The sequence below is a fragment of the Cervus canadensis genome, chromosome 13 (genome assembly GCF_019320065.1).
Source record: "Cervus canadensis isolate Bull #8, Minnesota chromosome 13, ASM1932006v1, whole genome shotgun sequence".
Lineage (NCBI taxonomy): Eukaryota > Metazoa > Chordata > Mammalia > Artiodactyla > Cervidae > Cervus > Cervus canadensis.
In genome coordinates, this window is record NC_057398.1 from 74,706,953 (window position 1) to 74,729,624 (window position 22,672).

General features: G+C 55.3%; 1 protein-coding gene across 20 annotated transcripts in view; it reads left to right on the plus strand.

Moving 5' to 3' along the window:
• Positions 1 to 22,672, plus strand: part of PLEKHA6 (pleckstrin homology domain containing A6) — a 133,459-nt gene that overhangs the window by 87,918 nt on the left and 22,869 nt on the right. For 14 of the 20 annotated variants that reach the window (XM_043485001.1, XM_043485008.1, XM_043485012.1 and 11 more), the window contains 9 exons: positions 2,057 to 2,137; positions 2,790 to 2,904; positions 7,424 to 7,528; positions 8,197 to 8,269; positions 10,610 to 10,710; positions 14,564 to 14,769; positions 16,057 to 16,548; positions 18,084 to 18,600; positions 19,064 to 19,150. In XM_043485001.1, coding sequence (XP_043340936.1) covers positions 2,057 to 2,137; positions 2,790 to 2,904; positions 7,424 to 7,528; positions 8,197 to 8,269; positions 10,610 to 10,710; positions 14,564 to 14,769; positions 16,057 to 16,548; positions 18,084 to 18,600; positions 19,064 to 19,150 — 1,777 coding nt within the window. Of the gene's footprint in view, positions 1 to 16; positions 1,837 to 2,056; positions 2,138 to 2,789; positions 2,905 to 7,423; positions 7,529 to 8,196; positions 8,270 to 10,609; positions 10,711 to 14,052; positions 14,123 to 14,563; positions 14,770 to 16,056; positions 16,549 to 18,083; positions 18,601 to 19,063; positions 19,151 to 22,672 lie in introns of those variants that run through there. The other 6 variants (XM_043485000.1, XM_043485003.1, XM_043485004.1 and 3 more) reach the window with 5 other exon arrangements.

Below are 22,672 nucleotides of genomic sequence, written 5' to 3' on the forward strand. Positions count from 1 at the left end.
GTAGGGTTTCTGCAGTGGACTGTGAGCCAGGTGAAGTGAGAGCTGAATTGGCAGGTCACTGGCTCTGGGGGCGTCACAGTGAGGGGCCCGCCCCGTGTGACCTGGAGATCAGAGTAGTTAGGTCAGTGGTTGCTGCATTGCAGTGCTTGTGAAGGGGACGCTGTTTTGAAGTTGGTAGTGCCGGGGTCGGGTGAGGACGTCATCTGTCGGGGTTGCTGGGTAGGAGAGTCTAGGGCAGAAAGAATTCAGTGTCCTCTGAAAGACTTGTGCCGGCTGACAGCAAACTCCATGTGGCTTCGGGATGTGTGTGTGTCTTTGTCTGTCTGTTTGTCGGTACCAGTGCCTGCAAGAAAGATTCCAGCAGAGTTATCACAGGGAATGTGTACAGTAGAGTGGGCTGAAGGCCATGACTGGGGGAGAGTGTCGGGGGGTAGGTGATCTGAGCTGGGAAATAGCAGAGGCCTTGGTGCCTCAAGGATCTCAGCTGTTGCAGCCTGCCTGCCCCCCACCCCCTCCACGGGGCAGAGCCAGGCATGTGGGTGACTGGAAACAACTGCTGTCCCTTCCCGAGATCCCCTGTGGTTAAGCTGAGGAGAGCATCCTTACCAGACCTGGGACAAAGTGAGGAATAGAGTTTGAGAATCAGAAAGCGGGTTATCAATGTGCTAGAGTTAGAACCCAGGCTAACTGACACTGGCCAGACTTAGGGTCCCGTCTGGTAAGCCCAGGCTGCAAAGCCCAGATTTCCACATAGGCTGTAGCTACTGCCCACTGGGCTTCTATCTACCATGGGTCTTTGGGTTTGATCTGAACATGACTGGTTTGGAAGCTGAAGAAAACACCGGCTGATATTACCTTTAGCTTCAGCAGACAGCTTAAGGGCTGGGAAGTGTCCCAGACTATGGAAAGCAGCTCTCCGAAAGGTTACTTTACTTCTCTCATGCAGCTGAAGGGACGTCCTGAGGTCTCTTCCCCCTGCTAGCTGACCTGCCGCTTGCCAAGCAGAGCATGGGCCCTTCCCTGTGGGAGGGCTTGGTGGCCTGGTATTCAGACCCACAAGCCCCAATGCAGCCTCCGTGGGCTCCGTGCAGACACCAGCTTCTGGGGGTGGATTGGGCATGTCTGGGCTCTCACAGTCTCTCTCAAGAGGGGTAGGTAAAGAAGACCTTAAAATTCTCCCAGCGCCCCCACTGGCTGCAGGCTTGAATCTCCTACCATTTTCTTACCAGAATCTTCTCAAATGAGTGCTACTATGGCTTAGACGCTCTGCACCAGCCCCTCTCTAAGTTCCATCGGCTGCCCTTCCTCCCCTGTCTCTGCCGAACCCCCAGGGAACTTTCCTAACAGTCAGCCAGAAGAGCCACAGCAGGGCCTCCCCATACAGCCCCACCGGCCTGGGCACAGAGCCCGCCCCCCAACCCCAGGTCTCCCTCTGCTTCCGTGGGCCGTCTTCACAGCATCCGTTAGTCAGACGTGACTGCTGAGCCAGTGGTCACCTCCAACGCTGGACTCCTGAGGGCTCAGCTACATCAGGTAGTCCTGGACTCGGAGTGAGCGGGGCCCAGCCCGAGCTCAAGAATGGAACCCCTGGATCTCTTCTTTCATGTGAAGAAAGAGATAGAACAGGGGAGGAAGAGGTCCAAGGTCACAAGAGAATTCTTTCAGCAAATGATGAGTGAGCAGTTTTATGCAGAGCCCTGGCAGGAGCTGTCTTGCTGAGGGTGCCCGCCGAACGCCAAGTCTTGACCGCTGGAGCCCCTCCCCGCCCCCCACAGACATGCCCTGAATGGCCACTGAAAGGGTTAAGTGGGCTTCGTTCCAGCCTAGGGATCTCTAGTAAGTAGTTAACACTGTTGAAAGACAGCTTCCCCTCCTGACGGACCTGCTGCCGCTCCTGCAGCCCAGCCCTCGCTTGGCACTTTCAGTCCTGCTGGAGGGCAGAGTGAGAAGCTCCTGGAGGCCCCCGTGCCCGTCTCTGCCCAGGGCCCGTCTACGCTCGGGCCTCTGTGTCTGCCTTCTCCATCTTGACCACAGCTCCTCTCTCTTGCCTCTACAGCCATAATGAAAGACGGAACACATTTCTACACCCACTGACCGGCCAGGCTCCAGAGGAAAACAAAAAGTTTGACTTGAAAATGTATGTTTACTGCCTGCCTACTATTTGGCCTTTGCATCCTTGACCACCGTGATCTGTGCAGCTGGGAAGCAGAAGGAATGAGGGGCAGAAAGGGGAGCAGAGACTTTAGGGTCACTCACCTAAGTTCTGAGGCCTGGAAACTTCTGAGGCCCAGCTGGCTTGACACTCTTGCCCCTTTTCCCGGAACCTTGCAGGGCCCAGGTTGATGCATCCCATGGGCTGAGCTCAAGGAGTGAGACAGGTCTGAGGCTGGCATGTCATTCACCTGGGTCTGAGGAGCTAGTGAGAGCATGCTGTGACCACGAGAACCTTGGCTCGGTTAGTGAAAGGAAAAAAAGATAATTAAATGTCTCTCATGTCCACTGGGCCACCATGTCTTTTAAATTAGAAGGAGACGAGGTCCCAGAGTCATGGGTCTAGGTTTTTAAGGTAACTTTTCAGGAAAGGAAGAGGAGAATGTGCAGAGCTCCTGGTGTACAATCTCAGAAGGGCAGTGGAAGTAGCTGAGGGGACCCCTCGGGTTGCTAAGGGGCCCTGATTTGTGCTGAACACTGGAATGGTGAATGGCAGGGTGGGGAAAGGGGTGGGCAGTACCCGTTGTTTCCTGGTTCTCACCGGCCTCTCTCTTTTTTTCTGGTCAACTTGAAATCAGATCAGCTTTGGACATGTCCAATAAAGCAGGTGGGAGACGCTCAACTACCACCAACAGTGACCTAACCAACCACAGCATGGTGTCTGAGGTCCCTCCAGAGCGGCCCAGTGTCCGGGTAAGCCCAGCCAACCCTTGGAAATGTATCAGGCTGCTTGCTTGTCCTTGCAGGTTCCAAAGAGCAGGTGATGGGATGCAGGGGGCGGGGACCAGGAAGGGAAGAGGGCTCAGACCAGAACCATGTGGAAGACCCACATCTAAACCAGGGGTCTCAGCCTCAGCACTGCTAGTACTGGGTCTGGGTCATTCTTTGCAGTGTGGGGCCGCCCTTTCCCTGCGGGATGCAGAGCAGCATCCCTGGCCTCCGCCCAAGATGCCCATCACCCATCCCGTGATGACCAAAAATGTCTCTTGACATTGTCAGATGTCCCCCCTGGGACAAAACTGCCCCAGCCTCACTGAAAACCACCGACTTAGGGGGACAGCAGGAGAATAACTAATGAAGGACATGGCAACTGCGTGCTCAGAAATGGGGGAGGAAGGAAGAGAGTGTCAGGAGAAAGGAACAATCACAGAAGAATGTTGCAGAGAGGTCTGGTTAGAGAAGGGCTGGAAGTGTCCGTGGGGTTTAGTAACACTGGCAGCTGGGGGCTCTGACAAGAGTAGTCGCCGTGGTGTGATGAGAGCAGAAGACAGAAACACGCGGAGAGGGCTTACGAGGAGATGGGAGGGCGGGCACAGGGCGCTGGAGGGGCGCAAGCTGCTCTTGTTAGAATCTAGACCAGCAGTGGTGGCATAGCCATAGCGAGGAGGACTCTCTAGTCCAGGGACTGGGGCTAGGTGTAGAACAAGGGTAAATCTTAAAAACACTGTCAAGTTAAAAAGCAAGTTGGAAAATATGAAAACTATAGTGTTATTTGTGTAAACTGTACAAACATGAAAATAATTCAGCATTTTTATAGATAAGCTTGCAGTACAAGCATATAACCATGGAGGAAGAAAAGGCAGTGAGGTCAGGGAGGGGCCTCGAAGGGAGTTTCAGCTCTATTTGTCAGACTTTATTAGGAAAGAAGACAACATGTAGTGGTGATTTAGTCCCTACTTTTCTAGTGGTTGAAATATTTCAAAAAAATATTTTTAAAGAAACTTAACTATGAAGGGAAATGAGGGGCAGAGGGTGGCAGATACGAGATATGCAAGATGGAGGGAGGTTTTCTTTGTTCATTTTGTTTTGTTTCACGATGTTAAGGGTCCGGAGGGAAATGGCCCAGTAGATAGTTTCAGGAGAAAGGGAGTGGCCAATGTGTTTCTGCAGAGGTGGTGTTAGCCTGGTTGGGGGGCAGGGGGGGCCTCTTCCTGAGGCTGCATAGAGAGGTGTGTGAAGCTCGGGGGTGGGGCTAGGAGGTTAAAGACATCACCACCAGATGTTTTCAGTTTTTGCAGGAAAGTAGGAGGTCGGGTTTTCTGCTAAGAGTGGGGTGGGTAGAGGGGCATCGGGGGCAGGGCTTCAGAATAAATCCAAGGATCAGCGGTCAGCAAGGGACATTTGGAATATTGCCTGATAATACTGAAGGGTCACCTGAGGTCATAGACGGAACCTGTGACTCTGATTCATGGGTGTGTGTGGTTCTTCTCCAGCAGTACTACGGCCTGGCAGATAGTTGCGTTGACTGAAGGTTGAGGGTTGCTGGCAAGCAGTGGCAGAGAGATAAGAAGGCCAGGTTATTACTGAGGGGTTGGCAGGGGAATGGCTGAAGTGGCTGCTACTGGGAGCAGCTTTTAGGCTGCAGAGAGTCCGTGAAACTATGCCAGATGTTGGACTGAGAGAAAAGGGAGAGACTTAAGGATTTTCATATTTTGAGGGTGATGGATAACTTGTTCAGATAGCTAATCTCTCCTATGTGTGAGTCTTTACAAGTAAAGTAGAGAAAATAATTTCGCTTCCCAGTTTGGGAGGTACTTTATGATAAACCCTGGTTTCTTCTTTCCTTCCTTCTACAAGTGTTTACTAAGTGCTTATTGATAGCTGGACACCTTGCTAAGCTCTGGTGATGATGAGATGAACAGAAGATTTTCCTGTATGGAGAGCTCGCAGTCTAGTGAGGGAGATGGGACGCGCACGGTCCCGCTGTAGTGTGAGAGAGTCTAGACTGGGAGGATGGAAAGAAGAGGGAGTGGCGCCACCCTGGGAAAGCAGGGAGGTTCCGTGGACTTGGGCGCTGCCCTAGGCTCTGAAGGATGGGTAATGGAAGCGGTGCCTTCCAGGAAAGGCCTCAGCGGGCGGGAGAGAACCACTCGGAGTCTGGCGTGACCAGTGACTGTGTGGTAGAGTTGTTGAGAGTGGGCGACAGCCCAGCCAGATCTTGTAGACCTGTCCTTGCTTTCTGTGCTGAAGACTGGAATTCTCTTCTAAATGATGGAGCAAGCGAGAAGTTTTAAGTGAAAGAGTAGGGTAATTAATAAAGTGTTAGTTCGTTGCAGAGGGTAGATTGCAAGAAGAGATGACAAGCCATGAGGCGACATCAGCAGCAGCATTTGAGGGGAAAGAGTGGGCTTGAAAACCATTCAGCAGATAAAGCCTCCAGCCCCGTGTGGAGGGTGGAGGGATGCTGAGAGCTGGCGCAGACAGCAGCTTTAGGCCCGAGTGGACCGTGGTCCAGTCCCTGGAGGAGAAATGCAGAAGTAGAGAAGAGCAAGGTTGGTTACAAAGGGGGTGGCTTTGGTTTTGCGCTTATTCAGCCCTGGCTGGATGGCTAGTGAGCGAAGGGACTGGGCCTTAGATAGGATTAGGGAGCTTTTAGCACTTTGCTGGCAGCTGAGGCGATGGGTGTGGACGAGGTGATGCAGACAGTGTTTGGTGAGAGGAGAGGAGTGAGTTTGAAGTCTACCAGCACTTACTGGAGGCGGAGCTCGGGAAGAATGGCGTGGACAGCAGCACTGAAGAGTGAGGAGCGGCATCCCAGAAACCAGGAGGAGAGTTGCGGGGGACAGCAAGGCTCAGTGCTGGCGTTCTAGAATGTCAGGGACCGCGCGGCCCGAGTTCAGCGACGTCGCAGGGACCATTTCAGAAGAGGCGGAGGAGGCTGAGGAGGAAAGGGAGGAGGGGAGTCGCCCTGTCCCTGAGGAGAAAGAGACGGGAGGGAGGACAGGTGTTCCCTGACAGTGGACCGTGGGTGGAGGGGCAGGCAGGGTGTGTGCGTGTGCGAGAGGCAGAACAGACAGACAGACAGACGGATAATTCAAGATGGAGAGACCAGAGCATCTTTGCCGAGGAGAAGAAGCCAGTGGAGGAGGAAGAGATGAAGACAAAGTTGAGCGATTATAGATGAAGCAAGTCTCAGAGGAGACAGCTGGCTGGACTCAATGGCCTTGGAAAGAAGGAAGATGCCTCTTCTTTGACATTGTAGGGAAGGAGACAAGGAGAGTGGTAAGGGCATCACTTTCTGGGTAAAAGGGTGTGAAATTGAGGAAGCCTTCATTTTCTCGGTGAGGATCAGGCCGCGTGGAGGGTGGGGTGGCAGAGGGCTCAGGGGAGCCTTGAGGGTGTGCTGGAGCCGTGGGCCGGTGCGCGGGACCCGTCTCGATTTGATTAGTCTGTGATTTAGAGTTGCAGAGAAGATCAAGGAAAGGCGCTGGATGGGGTGTTGGAGAGTGCGGTTGATCTCCCCTGCCAGGGAACCTAGGCTTTATAGGAAGACAACCAATGCCAGGAGGTAGCTGATGAATCACAAAAAAAGGGGAGACATTCAGGAGCTGGGGATCACAGTGGAAAAGAGAAACTGGTCTAGATGAGTCATGGAGTGAGACAGCCCAGGGGATGGGACGCTGAGGTTGAAAGATGGGAGTATGAGAGTTGATGATGCTGGTTACAGAGTCTTGGGAGCGGGCCAGGTCTAAGGTGTTGCCATGGGGGTGAGTTGCTGGGGTGGAAGTGGAGGATTCTGAACTTGAGGAATCAGGGTAGTTTAAAGCCAGGCCACTGGATGGGCCATTGGAGCCATGAAATTGTCACTGTGATACAAGACTTAGAACAAAGCAGATGCCTGATATCCAAATCCTTCATCTCTGAAGGAGTGCTCTAGGAGCTGACTATGGTAAGGAAGGCTGGGCAGTGAAAGATCAGTGGTACTTTAAGAGAGAGATTGCTGCCAGAATGTGGGAAAGAATGGCAGTGTCCGTGTGACAATAAGGAGCCAGGAGAACACCCACTGTGGTATGCTGGATGTTCCAGAATGAATAGGACTCAGAGAGGATGGAGATGTAGGGAATCTACTTCCAACTGAGTGGGTCCAAGACAGCACTGTGAAAGAGGTAAGGAGTAAGGCCAGTAGGAGAAGGATAGGCCGGAAGTGAAATGGGGGAAAAAATCTTATTTTCTCCTTAAGAAAAACCACATCACAGTGAGAGAGGTAGGACTATTCTTTTGAGCCCCACATTAGAGATTAAAAAAAGAGTCAAAAAATTGAAAGCCTGTGCCCTTGACTTAGTAACAGATCCATGGTTCTCACCTGAGCTGCTTAACCCGAGGGTCCCCGGGGTGGCTCTGGAGAGGGACCTCTCCAGTCAAGGGCAGCCCCGAGTGCGGGCGGGGCGGGAAGGAGGCAGAGAGTGAAGCCGGGCTGCGTCTGTCTCCCTAGGCCGCGCGGCCATCCCGGAAGGCCATCGCTTTCGGCAAGCGCTCCCACTCCATGAAGCGGAACCCCAGTGCTCCGGTCACCAAGGCAGGCTGGCTCTTCAAGCAGGTGAGGCCTCCTCCGCCATCCTGCCCCTCCCAACGCCACCTTCTCCTTATACCGTCATTTCTCTGTACTTAGAAGAGCCCATGTATACTTTGCTATGTCTTTCCCAGGTTCTATTTTGGTGTATTTCTGTGAACGAATCTCCTGATTTTATAAAGGCTCTGGGAGGTCGAGTATCTTCCTAAAATCACAAAGAGAAATTAGCATCGTATTTGGGAGTCCAGCCAGGTCTCCTGATGGGCAGACGCGAAGACTTTGAAATATACTAGGCCCCCTAGCCTATGAGAACAGCCTACAGCTCGGGCGGCAGGCCCGCTTGTTACGGAGGGAAGGCCGTCTCCTCCGAGCTGAGGGGTCCAGTTCTCCTTGCTGACCCTGCCACTACCGCTGCCCGCCCTTCTGCTCAGTCCTTCTGACTCTGCTGCCGCATTTGTCATCCCTGGGGGAGACGCTGAGGCCCAGAACCGCAGAAGTGGAAGGTCCCAGGCAGTCCTATGATGTCAGCCCCCGCCTCTGAGGCCTCTTGGGGGTTGCTGGCCCTTCTTAGTGACAGAGCCACAACCAGAAGCAGGGTGTCCTTATACTGAGCGCAGCCCTCTTTCCACTGCAAGGCCCTCCTCGCCACACCCAGCTCACAGAGCCTCCTGTCTCTTCCCTCGTATGTCCTGCAGGCCAGCTCTGGAGTTAAGCAATGGAACAAGCGCTGGTTCGTCCTGGTGGATCGCTGCCTCTTCTACTACAAAGGTGAGCTTGTCCCTGGTGCTGGCAGGGGATGCCGAGAGCCAGTGCCCCCTCTTTATTATTCTGCCCTGTCACGGGGCTCTCAACCTGATGGATGTTGGTGCATAGGGGTGCACACATCCCCTCTGTGGTCTCTGGCACCAGTGGGGCATGACCGTGAGACAAGACAGCTCACTTGCTTACACTTTCACTCGCTCATTTCACGCTCAACAGTCTTTACCGAGTGCCTACTGCGCTTCAGGCAGCTCTCACGGGTAGTGTGGTGTATGAACAAGACAGTCAGATCACAGAGGGTGAAGTCTGGGTGAGGAGGGCAGGAGAGGAAAAGGAGGGAGAAGAGGAGGGTGCCTGGTCACACTAGGTCAGCTGCTACTTGGACCGTGTATGTTGAGCTCCTTCCTGTCCCACTGGAATGCATGATCCGGTCTGTGCGGGCAGGATTTTTTGGTCAGTTTTGTTCACTGTTGTATCCACAGCACCAAAAACAGTAGTTGGCACGTAGTAGGTGCTCTGTCGATGTGGAATAAATGATTATCCCCCAGCTTCTGCCCTCTCTGCCTGCCCCAATACTCTCCCTTCCCTCCCCTCAAAAAGGAGGGTAAGACTCTTGTAACTTGGGTGCAGCGGCCTCTAGGAGGTTATTTTTAAAGCGCGCACGGCAGCAGTATGTCACGGAGGGCGTGGAGGGAACTGGTGAGGGTTGATGACAGCGACAGTCCTGTCTCGCTGACGCCTGGGCGCTGAGGAGAGAGGGAGACGGGATGGCTGTCTCCTCCTGCGTGCCCCTGGAACGGCAGGGATCCGATTTCTCTGGGTCTCCTGGGGGCACTTCAGTGAATCATTAACTCTGGCGCACAAAGGTTGTACCCAGGGACCCCTCCCTGCTGCCACTGTGCACCGAGGCTCCTGAGTCCCGAGGAGAGAGCAGGAAGGGGCTGCACGTGAGGTCCAGTCACAGAGGAAACCCCGAGGCTGAGAGCAGGGAATCTGCTCGGGCCCCAGGACGCAGGGCCCCCCAGAGCCAGAGAGTGACAGCAACTCCAGGTGGGAGGGAAGCCAGGGTCTCTGCGGGGGAGATGCTCTGGGCCTGGTGTGAGGGGGAGCCTTGGAAAGCCCTGAGCTCCAGGCGTGCAGAGACGGGGGGTGCTCTCCACTGACACATGCTCTCAGGAGACCCCTAAACACTGGTCTGGACTCAGCCCAGTGGGGCCCACCCCGTCCGGGGAGACAGCCTCAGCCTCCTGAAGACGCTCCGGGTCCCCAGCCCTCCTGCGCGTCCGCCCAGCCCTTGCTCGGCACCATGCGGGGTCAGCACAGGAGGCTGGACCTGGGGCTGAGCGTCTTGTAGGGATGAGGAAGCGGGAGAGGGGGGCTTGTGGATTCTGTAACCCCTCTGAGAGCACCTCTGAACCCTCCTGGGGCTTCACAGAGTCTCCAGCCCCAGGAATAAAGTGCTCTCCCGGGGAAGTGGGGAAGCTCTTGCATAGCCTCAGTGAGTCCCCACCTCATGGTCCTCACAGAGCACCCCTGCCCTGTGAGTCTCCCACTGATACCTGGGAACTAGATAGCTGATCCAGCAGGCTCCTGCGGAGATCCGGGATGAGTCATGCCACAGCCTGTTTGTTCACCTGCTCCCGGCCCGAGGGCCAGAGGCCACGCAGGGGTGTGTCTTCTGGGCAGACTCCAGGACTGTAGTGAGGGGAGTCTAGTCGGGGGAGAGCAGAGCAAGCTGCCAGGAGCCTGGGAGAACCTTAGAGACAGCCACCCAGAGGAGGCGAAGATGCGAGTGTCCACTCTACCCCCCCATTATGATGTGTTCCAAGCGTCACTGCTGGGATTGTCTTCTCTGGAGGGGCGCTGGGGGCGGGAGGGAGGTTAAGAATGCTAGCTTGACAGTCAGACTTCTTGGGCTAAGGACCAGTCTACCACTTTGTACTCAAATAACCTTGGACAAATTATGTAACCTTCCTGTGCCTCAGCCTGCTTGTCTACATAAAAATGGAGGTCATGCAGCACCGTTCGTAGAATTGTTGGGCGAGTTAAGTCTAAGGCTTTAACTTGAACACTGCAAGTACTCCCAAATGTCGGCTCTTACGTGCTCGTCTGTGGCTCCTAGGAATGTGAGCTCCCCGAGTCTAACAGTGTCTGCAGGGCCGCCACGCTCCCCAGCGCCCCGGCTCCAGGGGGTGCGTCTCTCCTGTGGCTGTGAGAAGGCCCCAGTACCTGACAGACAGGCGGTGGGGAGCAGGGGTTCGCTCGTGTTTATCACTGAAAGGCTGAGGCGCTGCGCTCCCCGCCCGCCCTGCGGGCACGCACGCGGCTCAGTACTCCTTTCCTCGGCAGACGAGAAGGAGGAGAGCGTCCTGGGCAGCGTGCCCCTCCTGAGCTTCCGGGTGGCCGCGGTGCAGCCCTCGGACAACATCAGCCGGAAGCACACCTTTAAGGTCAGTGGGCCTTCCTCTCCCAGGCCGGGTGGGGCTGGAGGCACTTCTCCCCCAGCACACGGGACTTGCAGGTGGTGGTACTGGGGGGAGCAGGCAGTGGCCCCAGGACTCAGTCCAGGCTGTTGCAAGGCTCACCCAAGCCTGGCCCCTTGTCTTCGAGCCCAGAGTGGGCCTGTAGAGATGAGCTTTGGTGATGCCACAGTCTTTCCTGGGGGAGATTTTGTTATGTGCTGAGTGCACGGACCCTTTGCCCAGCATCCTGGCACTGAGGAAATCCTTACCCACAGAGGCGGAAGCTGTGGGCCCATGGGTTTTTAAGATCCGTTCTGGAAAGTCTTCCTCCCCACCTTTAGCCCAGGGAACTAGGCCCCCAGGCTAGCTTAATTAAAGGGTCTCAGATGTCAGCTGTTCGCTCCTGTTTAGCACCCAGCACGCTCCCATGGCCCGTGTAAGGCCCTCGATTTGTCACTTGTCCTCACTTCCCTTTTTCCCTTTGCCCTTCAGCCCTGCTGCCTGCGCCCTGTCCCTTTCCAGCCCTGTCATGGCCCAGCACCCTGCTATATTTGTAACCTTGAAAATGACTTTTGTAGGCCTGTGTGTTTTAGATTCCATAAACAATGTGCTCTACTGGGGCTTCCCTGGTGGCTCAGAGGTTAAAGTATCTGCCTCCAATGCGGGAGACCCGGGTTCGATCCCTGGGTTGGGAAGATCCCCTGGAGAAGGAAATGGCAACCCACTCCAGTACTCTTGCCTGGAGAATCCCATGGATGGAGTAGCCTGGTAGGCTACAATCCACAGGGTCGCAAAGAGTCGGACACGACTGAGCAACTTCACTTCTACCTGAAAAAAAAAAACCTTTGGAGAAAATTTAGGAATTTAGTTTCATGGTGGCTCCGATGCTAAAGAATCTGCCTGCAATGCGGGAGATCTAGGTTCAATCTCTGGATCAGGGAGATGCCCTGGAGAAGAGAATGGCAACTCACTCCAGTATTCTTACCTGGATAATCCCATGGACAGGAGCCTGGTGGGTTACAGTCCATGGAGTCTCAAAGAGTCAGATACAACTGAGCAACTAACTGGGTACAAGCATATAATGGACACAGTAATTAAAAGCCGCTAACCTCATGGAGACACAATTTGAGGAGTGAGGGCCCAGGGAGACGGGCCCCACCTGCCTGCTCTGAGCAGCGAGTGTCGCTGCTTGGAACCCACGGGGGATCCTCTCGTCAAAGACAGTCCTGCAGCTGTCTCTTCCTGGGCCAGTGTTTTTCCACATTTAAAAATTCATGGCCTGTTTGAAATGATAAAAAAAAATTCCATGCCTTTTTTGGACTTTATGGTGCAAAGGTCATAGGTTCTTTTTCATTTTCCAAATATAAAATTATGATATCGACCATGCATTTTCTTCATACAAAGCCCTCTCTCCCCCAGTTGAGAAATACTGTCCAAGACCCTGAAAATCCACAGGTTCCTCGAGGGCAGGGTCCGAGTTCCTGGGGCCCCAGAGACTCTGGTCACCTGGCCCCAGAGAGGTGGGCAGATACACAGGTGCCACTCCAGGAAATAAGGACGGACTGCTTAGGCACATAATTAATTTCCAGTCTCCAAGGGTCCTATCTGCAGAATGGATAATCAATAAGAGTCTGGCTCCAGGGCACCAGAGTTTAGCTGGGGAAATGGGAACAGGCTGTTTAACCAACAATAAGACACAGACGCGTGGTACACACACCCACACAGTCAGACAGCCGTCTCACCCTCCCCTGCAGACCTGTGCACACAGACACACTGCAGCCCGGAGCCCTGCTGGCGGTCGCCTTAGAGAAACGTCCGTAGTGACTGCCACACCTGTTCCGCAAACCCGTACCTCCGTGTCCGTCAGCCCTCTCCTCCTTTCCTCGAGGAGCGCGCTGCCTCTTTAAACCCGTGCTCGGAGGCCCACAGAAGGTCCTGGTTGTGGTCATTCAGTGACCTCCCCAGGGAAGGTAGGGGCGACGAGACCCGCAAGCGACACCCTCAGATGGCCAGGAGTGAGGGACCGTCCCGCCCGTCCTGCGGCCAAATGCCTTGCCCTCTCCTGAGTGCCCATGGGGGCTTGGTGGGCTCCCCACCGGCATTGCCCCTTCCTCTCTGGCCCCCTCTCGTGTTTCCAGGCTGCTGCGGCTCCGCGTCAGTTGCCCCGTCTTTCCCCAGGCCCTCTGCTTCCCCGTCACAGGCTGTTGCTCCTCCGCCTTCACTCTGCTTGCTTCCCCACGGTCGTATTTTGTCCTCCAGCCTGACTGCCGGCTCTTCAAGTGCAGAGCGCGTCTTTGCCCTCCCTGTGACTGGCACCCAGGGCAGAGCTCTGCACACACAGGGCGCTCGCTGGATGCTCAACGGGTGAATTGGTTGCTGCCGCTCCCACCAGCCCAGGGCACACGCCCTTGTCCCCTGTGTCTTTCTCCTCTACGGGATCCCTGTGTCTTCCACCCCAGCGGCCTTACTCGGGGCCCTGCTGTAGTTTCAACCCCCGGATACCTCCTCACAGCCTCACTGGCTTTCGTCAGCACCCCCTGCCTCTTCCTGCCTGCTGGGCAGCCCCGCGGGACGGTGGGGACTGGCAGGATCTGGAGGAAGGAGCCCCCTCTCTGTGCTGAGAGAAGCAGGACGCTCCCTCACTGGGCAGCGGCTCCTAGGAAGGAAACCCTGTCCCGGGGAAGCTGCCGAGGGCGAGTGGAGCCTGGCTGGGGGAGCTCCTGGAGGGTGTGGGCCCCGTGTTGCTGTTTAGAAGAGCCCTGGGGCTTGCCAGAACAGCCCTGCCTTCTCTGCTCCCAAACCCCGGAGACCCAGGATTTGCCCCCAAGAGGTCAGAGGCCAATGAGCAGTTCACATCTGAGACCCTTAATCACTCTGGGATCTCTCGTGATGAGTGGGATGCACAGAGCCAGCTGCTTTTTCTGAGAGATGGTGGCTCTCACCTGGGGAGTGTTCTCAGCTCTCAGAATCGAGCTCTGGAGCATCTTCTCCTCATGGACGTACCCATGGAACAGGTGCGTCAGTTAAGGCCAGAGCCACATGGCAAGGTGTTTGCAGTTGCCGAGCTGGTCAGGAACAGAGCTAGGATTAGCCCGGGGCCACCCTGCCTTCTCCCCTCCACCGGCCGAGGTTCTCCGGGTACGAGCTCCCGGTGGTGGACTGGGCCTTGCTGGGTGCTGTGGTCCTGGTGGTGCCTCTGAATAGGAGGGCTAGCCTGAGTTGCTCCCCACGTCCCCCCGCTCCTCAACATTCCTGCCACGCCGTCTCCTATCTCTGCCTCTGGTGTTCGATTGACCTGTTCTCTGCTTCTCCTCCTTCTGGCCACGTGAGGACCCCTCCTCTGGACAGGAGCTCTCTTCGGGGTGTCTGCCTGCCACACCTGCTTGCGGCCGCCAACTAGGTAGCGTGCTCTGACTGTCTCTGCATGCCCCCCTGTGCCCATGCTGTTCCTCTGCAGAGGAGGGTGCCAGCTTCCCGGAGGCTGAGCTGGGGCCGGGATGGGCCGTGCTTGGGGGTGGGAGGCGTCTCTCCCAGGCTTGGGGGTGACTGACCTTCACATCAGAGATGGAATTTGATGGGAGAAGCGGGTGAGGTAACTGTCCCGTCTGCTTGTAACCACCTCAGATAGGGCAGGTAAGCCTGCCTGGCTCTTACCGGGCTGCCTATTGGTGTCCCAAGGGCTCGTCACAGGCAGGCACGCGGAGGCCAGCTGGAGCCCTTGGGACAGCTGTGGCCTGCCTCTTCAGCTTGCCCTGAGCTCCAGATGGAGCCAAGAGCTGCCGATCAGGGGGGTGATCGGCCTGACCACCTCTCCTGCGGGCTGGGTGTCTTCTCCCCACAGGTGACTGTGTGCTGGGTGGATGAGGCTGGGGCCAGTTCCACGCACTGCCTCTCCCCACAGGCTGAGCACGCTGGGGTCCGCACCTACTTCTTCAGCGCCGAGAGCCCCGAGGAGCAGGAGGCCTGGATCCAGGCCATGGGGGAGGCCGCCCGGGTACAGATCCCCCCCGCCCAGAAGTCCGCGCCGCCCCAGGCTTCGCGTCACAAGTGAGTGCGGGGCCAGAGCAGGGTGTGGGCGGTGCCATCAGAGAGAGAGTGGGTGAAGAGGCCCCCCATACCATTGCTGAGCCCAGCACATGGGCTTGAGCCCCGAGAAAAGGCGAGCAAGCTTCTTGCGTCCCAGGAGCGTGCCTGACTAAGTGGCTTCAGAGCTGTAGTCGCTTTTCCCTGGGGCATCTCCCCCTCTTCTCTCTGAGCCAGTGGAAGCCAAGAGAAAAGCCAGTTCCATCAGGGCCTGGCCAGGAGCCGGATAGGGTCATTGGCTTGTTTTGTTCAGCATACCACCTTTGTGGGACTCGGGTTTGAAGCCCAGCTCGGCTACTTGCCTGCTGTGTGACCTGAGTGTAAGTTACTTAGCCTCTGACCCTAAGAGACAGCCTTTATAATCCTGCCTCTGAATTGTGAGGATAATACGGTGAGTGCAGCAAGCGCTCAGTATGCGAGTCACTTTATCCCATCCTTACCGGAGTCTCAGCCCCTGGCTCTGCTTGAACCTGAAGTTAGATTTTAATAGGGACCCAGCAGAAAGAGGTTTTACGTCCTTGCCTACACAAGGAGTGAACTTCCTTCACAAATGTTTACTGTAAATACAAATGTATACAGGCTGCTAGGAAAACAAGGTAGGAAAAGTCTGACAAGCTCAAACCGCATGAAGCTTATATTCTCATGGAAAGTCCTGTAAGAAGCTTGCTTGGGAAAGGGGAACTAGCCTGTTCCTATGCCTGTGAAGTCTGAGGCAGCCACTCTGGGCCCTGGTGTGCCTGCCACGTTTGACCTCACACAGTCCTTACCCACCCTGCCAGCGAGGAGCCCAAGACTCATGGACATTAAATAACTTTCTCTAGGAGAGAAGGCTTGCCTGTCACAAGCCTCTGTAGCTGGGACATCAGCAGCTTCTATTCTGTGTAGCGTACAGTTGCCACCAAGTGAGGCGGCGAGGTCCCAGACGAGACCTAGTCTAGGCGGGGTTGGTCTTGGCTATCGCTTGAAGGCTGACTCCAGGCGGGTTGGCAGAAAGGAGTGGAGGGTGGCCCTTGGGCAAGACAAGGAGACACGCACAGGTGACCTTGGATCATGCTTTACAATTGCCCGGGCTGGAGCAGGGAAAGAAAGTGGTAGGTGGGATTTAGGAAGCAGAATGGAATGCATTGACTCCTGTTTCCATTGCTGCTTTCTTGCCCATCCTTTCCATTCCTTTTCTCCTTCTCACTTTCCCCCACCCGAACTCCACGCCGGGCTGGGGTCACCTACAACACCGCCCTTGGCGTCCCACAGCCATGAGAAGCCAGACTCTGAGAACATCCCACCCGGCAAACACCATCATCAGCTCCCCCACAACAGCATTCCCAAGCCTGAACCGGAGGCCAAGACTCGCGGCGAGGGTGATGGCCGAGGCTGTGAGAAGGTGGAGCGGAGGCCTGAGAGGCCAGACAGGCCAGACACCAAGAGCGAGCCGCTGGCGAAAGCCAACGGTGTCCACGCTGGACCGGAACCCGCCTCAGAGCCAGGCAGCCCTTTCCCAGAAGGCCCGAGGGTCCCGGGAGGTGGGGAGCGGCCCGCCCAGCCCAATGGCTGGCAGTATAGCTCCCCCAGCCGGCCGGGGAGTACGGCCTTCCCACCTCAGGACTCCGAGAGCGGGGGTCACCGGCGGAGCTTCCCGCCACGCGCCAACCCCGACAAAATCGCCCAGCGCAAGAGCTCCATGAACCAGCTTCAGCAGTGGGTGAACCTGCGCCGAGGGATACCCCCTCCTGAAGACCTTCGGAGGTGCGGCCTGGGGCGGGTAGGGTGGGGGTGCTGTTCCGGCTGGGGCTGGGGCGTGACATGCAGGCAGCCTCCGCTGGAAACCTTCCAGAAGCCAGGCTGGATGGGGAAGCCAAGAAAACCCCCTTCCCCCCTTGCCCAAGTCCTCCCTGCTGCACGGTTCCACAGGTAGAATTTGCCCCCTACCCCTGAGGCTTGCCCTCTGCCTGCCTCCTTCAGTGCCTGTCTCAGGACAGTGAAGAAAGGAAAGGAAAGTGAAGTCCCTCAGTCATGTCCCCACTTTGCGACCCCATGGACTGGAGCCCACCAGGCTCCTCTGTCCGTGGGGGTTTCCAGGCAAGAGTACAGGGGTGGGTTGCCATTCCCTTCTCCAGGGGATCTTCCTGACCCAGGGGTTGAACCCAGTTCTCCCGCATCGCAGGCAGACTCTTTACCATCTGAGCTTCCAGGGAAGCCCCACAGGACACTGGGTGGACTGAAATCTGTAGGCAGTCACAGCAAGGGGCCTTTAAAGCTGTTCCAGCTAGGCGTCCATCCCTGCTTCCCACCCTGTACGACATCCAGTGTTTCTATCAATGCAAGACTCACTAACTGCCAAGGCCACTTGCTTTGTGTTTGAAGGGCTCTAATTGTTTGAAAGCCATTATTTATAAGCTCACTTTTTGAAAAAGAAAGATGTTGCTGCTCATTGGCCCTAGTTCTGCCTTCTAGACACGTTAGTCTATTACTATCTATTTACTGTCAAGTTTACTATCTATTACTAGACAATAGTGACTGGCTTTCATTTAAAGACATTTATTGGATATTTGAATTTTTTGGATATTTGACATATTGGATAGAAGGCATTTATTTTTCTTTTGGATACCTTTAAATGTCTTTTGGATAGAAGACATTTATTGGATATTTGATATTTGAAGACCTTTATTGGACCTGACTATGTTCATCAGGCAGGTGGGGTTACTGCTCCTTCCCTGGGGCTCTGGGCAGCTCCAGGGGCTGCATGGTGATCTGCCCTGCCCTGGAGAGAGCACCTCACTTGGGTTGAGTCCCAGGAACCAACTGGTTGAGCCCTTGACAGGACCCTGAGATCAGGGAAGGCGCCCCCTTGCCTGTCCTCTGTTGCCCACCTCCAGGGGCCTGGTACACTCCACTTCTTTCTGCTGTTAGCCTCCCTGGGAAGGATCTGAGAAATTGGTTCATGCTGAGATGGAGATGGCTGAAGGGCTTAAAGTTTCTCTCTGGGGTACTTCATTTTAAAGAGACAAGGATGGAAGCTCTGATCAGTGGAGTTTCTGGCCTCAGGGAGCTGGTTGAGGGAGGGAGTTTGAGGACTGGTCCTTCTTGCACCTCTGGAAACAAGCCTCGGTGCGCGGGCAGTGGACGCCCCTGTGTGCACGCAAGGCCAGCCTAGGGCACATCCACCTAGTCAGAACCCACCCTAGGCCGGAGCACAGGGAGGGGCAGCTGGGGCACGGGCAGGTGACCGGGAACATGCCCGTCTTGTCTGGCTTCCTTACAGAGTCCTCTCTGTCTCTCAGTCCTTCTAGGTTCTACCCTGTGTCCCGTAGGGTCCCTGAGTATTACAGCCCCTACTCCTCCCAGTACCCTGACGATTACCAGTACTACCCCCCAGGGGTGCGGCCAGACAGCATCTGCTCGATGCCAGCCTATGATCGGATCAGCCCGCCCTGGGCCCTGGAGGACAAGCGGCACTCCTTCCGGAATGGAGGCGGCCCTGCCTTCCAGCTGCGCGAGTGGAAGGAGCCTGCTGGCTATGGGCGGCCGGATGGCACCGTCTGGATCCCCAGCCCCTCCCGGCAGCCCGTTTACTACGACGAGCTGGAGGCCGCCTCCGGCTCCCTGCGCCGCCTGTCCCTGCAGCCCCGCTCCCACTCGGTGCCCCGCTCGCCCGGCCAGGGCTCCTATGGCCGCGGCCGCGTGTACTCCCCCGCCCGCTCGCCCAGGGCCCATTTTGAGCGGCTGCCGCCTCGCAGTGAGGACATCTACACTGACCCTGCCGCCTACGTGATGAGACGATCCATCAGCTCCCCCAAGGTGAGCCCCCCGCCTTCCCTACCTTCCTCAGCCCCTGAGGTCCTCCGGAAGCCTGAGGCCATCTGTCAAGAAGACATGGAGAGGCGAGGGCATCTGGGGACTTTGGGTCCCTCGGCTGGTTCTGCAGGACCAAAGATGCCTCCTGGGGCAGAGGCCCCTGGCCCTGCAGTTCTCCTTGGAGGAGTCGCCTTGCCTCTGGGTAGGAACTCTGAGCTCTGTGCCCCTCCCCAGGCTGTGCCAGGAGCTCTAATGCTATATAAGAGGACACAGACGTTCTGTTTTTTTCAGACCTTGAGGACCTGGACAGATCATTGCAAGCATATTGCAGTGGATCAATGCTGTCCATTTTCGTTTGAAATCTGCTCCAGGACAGGATATAGCATCCCTGACCTTGAGCTTCAGTTGGTGGGGAAGCTTATGTCCCAGCTGAAGCCTCACCTCTCCAATCCCCTTTCTCTTCCAGTATGATTACCTGGGAGACAGGCGGCCAGTCCCTGCAGGACTGTTCCCCTACAACTACCCACCATCCCCCACGGTCCACGATAAGATGGTACGTCCTCTCCTCCCACTCCGCTTCCCCTCAGGCCCTCTCCTCCCAGGGGAGGACGGTTGCTCTGTGCCCAGTGCCTGGACCGTGTGTGGTCTTGGGCAGCCTCTGGATACCTCCTCCCTCCAGCCTGGACTCTAACATCAATACAGAGTGTGGTGCTAATTACCCTTCTCCGTGGTGACACAGGGCAGAGGAGCAGGGACAGACCCTGGAAGTGTGAGATGTCCCCGTCCTCTGCATCTCAGGACAGCCCCTGTCCAGTATGCAGAGGGGCCTGGCTGAGGCTGCGGGCTGGGAAGAAAAGCTAAGCTCGTACTCCCCAAACAGGCGTGAGCTTCTAGGTTTCTTCCCCCTAAGTATACTTGCTTCGAGCTTGCCCTCGTCTGGAATGTTACTTCGGGGGAAAGAGACGAGAGGTAGGATTGAGGAAGAGTCCATATTGTGTCTTCTCGTACCTTCTCTCACCTTCCCACTCGTGTCTCTTCCGGGAATTTGTTCTCCTGAGAATTTCGTCTTCCCTGGAGAACTCGATACAGATGTTCCACTTGGAGAGCTGGGAGAGCCTCTGGAAGCAACAGGCAGAGTCCTTGTCCCCAAGGGCCTGTGACTGACCCCCCTCGACAAGTCTCCTCTGCCCGTGTCCAAAGCCTGTAGTCTCGACACAGAGCAAACGCACCCACCCAGAAACAATGGATGTCCCCAGAAAACGCAGAGCTGATGGGAAGTGCCACCTGGGTAGCTTCTCGGTGCCTCCCTCTCCCAGGCGAGGGAATGTGCCCCTCCTCTGCCCCTCTCCCTTCCCTAGACCCCTCAGGGCCAGGCAAGCCTCTCTCTGTCACTGCCCAGCTAACTCTTAACTGCTTTGCTTCCTTTTTATTGTCTTCTTTTGTTGTGTTCCTGTTTGTTTGTGTTGCTGTTGGGCCTCGGGCTCCGGGTAGGATGAACTTTTAGACCTTCAGTTGCAAAGAAACCTAGAGTATTTGGATCAGCAGGTAGGCAGAGCTGGTGCCCCTCGCCACCCCCTGCCCTCCCATCACGTCTGCCTGCTTCTCCTCGCCTTCTCATCCTCCATTCATCTGACAACCTTTGTTGGCACAACCAGGACACAACAAAGTGGCTTATATTTTAGTTTGCAGCTTCACACCCCTACTATGCAAAGCCCTTAGGACAGCTGGGAGTTTCCTGGGGAAAGGAGAATAGTCAATGACCACATGAATAATTAATGTCACCATCTATTTGTTCGGCCCAGATGGAAATGCCCCCAGGGAGCAGGCAACAATTTGCATTTTTGCTGGAGAGAGTTGCAGAGATAGGGAGGAGCTCTGAAACAGGAGTTTTAGCTAAAGCTAAACTAAATTCTAAAACTAAGGATTTAGTTCAGCTTGAACCTGGGAAATTAGCCGATCCTATTCCACAATTCCAGATTGTGGTTAAATTCCATAATTTGTAAACGAAGGACCACAGACCTGCCCTCTCATGATTTTTTAGTTTATGTTAATTCAGCATATTTGTTAGCTCCTCTGCAAAGTTCTTTTGTATACACAGCTTATGTTTTCCGGAGAATTCAGTGCTGTAGACAGGGAATATTACCAACCCAGTGTCACAGATGAGCATCCTGAAGAGGCAGTTGAGTGTCCCCGTGTGATGGAAGGAATCCACTACCTGGGTTCCTGCCTTTGGCTGCCATGCCTTTTGAGGCTAATCAGGCTGTGATACTGGGGTTGGATAGATTAGGGGTCAGTATGCTGGGCATTTATATGAGGACGTACTCATGTTCAGATCTGAACCCCCAAATCATGGGGGACCTGAATGTGCACCAGGTCCAGGTGGAGGTAGCCTACGGTGGTGGGAAGATTAATGACAGCAATAGTAATAATGGCAGACTTGCCATAACTGGATGCTTCCTCTGCGCCCCATACTGTTTTAAGACTTTACAGATCCTAACTCATTTAATCTTTATAACAACCCTGCAAGGTGGGTGTTGTGATCATCCCCATTTTGTACAGGATACGATGAAACTGAGGGCTTCCCTGCTGGCCCAGCGGTAAAGAATCCACCTGCCAATGCAGGAGATGCAGGTTTGATCCCTGAGTCAGGAGGGCCTCCTGGAGAAGGAAGGGGCAACCCACTCCAGTCTTCCTGCCTGGGAAATCCCATGGACAGAGGAGCTTGGTGGGCTGCAGTCCATGGGGTCACAAAAGAGTTGGACACAACTTGGCAACTAAACAACAATAATGGGGAAACTAAAGTCCAAAGAGATCAAATAACCCACCAAGGACACACGGCCAATGAACAACAGAGGTCGGATATGACTCCGAGCTTTTGACTCAGTTCACAGCTGAGGAAACATCTAACATAAGAAGCTGGGGTCAGACCTCATCAGGCTGATTTTGTGCTCTTAATGTGGTGGAGAGGACCACAGACATGGTTTCAGAGGACAGGGCTGTAACTGCTGGTGGTTCTAGTCACAAGCCATGTGACTTTCATCTCCTGGGGCGTGGTGCCTCAGTGAGCCCGGCCTCCTGGGAGACCTTGGGCGCTGGGAAACATGATACACACACCTTAATCAGCAGCAGCGGCTCCTGGTCCCCGAGAGCGTGGCGTTTTAGTCCCAGAAGGAGCTCGTGGTGTTGGCACTGTGAGCATTCTAGGCGGTGTGCGGGTTAGTCTCAGGATGCCCGCCCGAGCTCAGGGCTGGGGAGCACTGGCAGGAAGCAGGGTCTGCAGGGGTGTGGGGTGGCGAGTGGCAGGGCTCCAGGTTGGGCCTCCTCCCTGCAGTCCATCCACACGGTGGGCTGTGCCATTCAGCGCAGGTGTCAGGACCCTTTCCGGGGGTCTCCGCCCTCACAGAAGGTTGGGGGCTTCAGGAGTGATGTTTCAGAGGAACTCTTCCAAGATAAAGGATGATATTCTTAAAAGATAGTTTTGTATGATGAGAAGAGTCCAGAATATAGTCAGACCCTGGACTCTGGTTCCAACTGTGCCATTTACAAGGATTTTCTTTAAACCTTGGAAATGTCACTTGTGTCTCTGGGTCTTTGTTTTTAAGTCATGAGATGGACTTTGTAGGACCTGCCCTTTCTACCTCAGAGTTATTGGGAGAGCCAGGTGAGGTGTATGAGAGCCCTCTGGCAGACACTGATGCAGGTAGTGATTGCTAAGATGATCAGTTTTTCGTTTTCTTCCAAAAGTGAAAAATATTAAATTGGCCACCCTTGACCCCAGCGCTGTGTATTAATATAAGTTACTGGGTTAGGTGTTTTCTCACCAAATTTCTGTAATGTTTTGGAGAGACAGAAGGTGGCACACAAGAAGAGGCAAGGTCCACACGGCTGAACAAGCCCAGAAGTCACAGCACGGGCGGGGTGGGTCAGGGTGAGACTCCTGCTGCTTCCTTGATTGTTTTGGATCCCTGGTTGGGGAAGGAGTGAGACCGCTGGGTGGCCAGGAAGAGCCTGGGCCTCCCCTGCCCCCTCTGCCACATCAGAGCCTGATGTGCTGGTGGATATGCCTTGTTCTGTA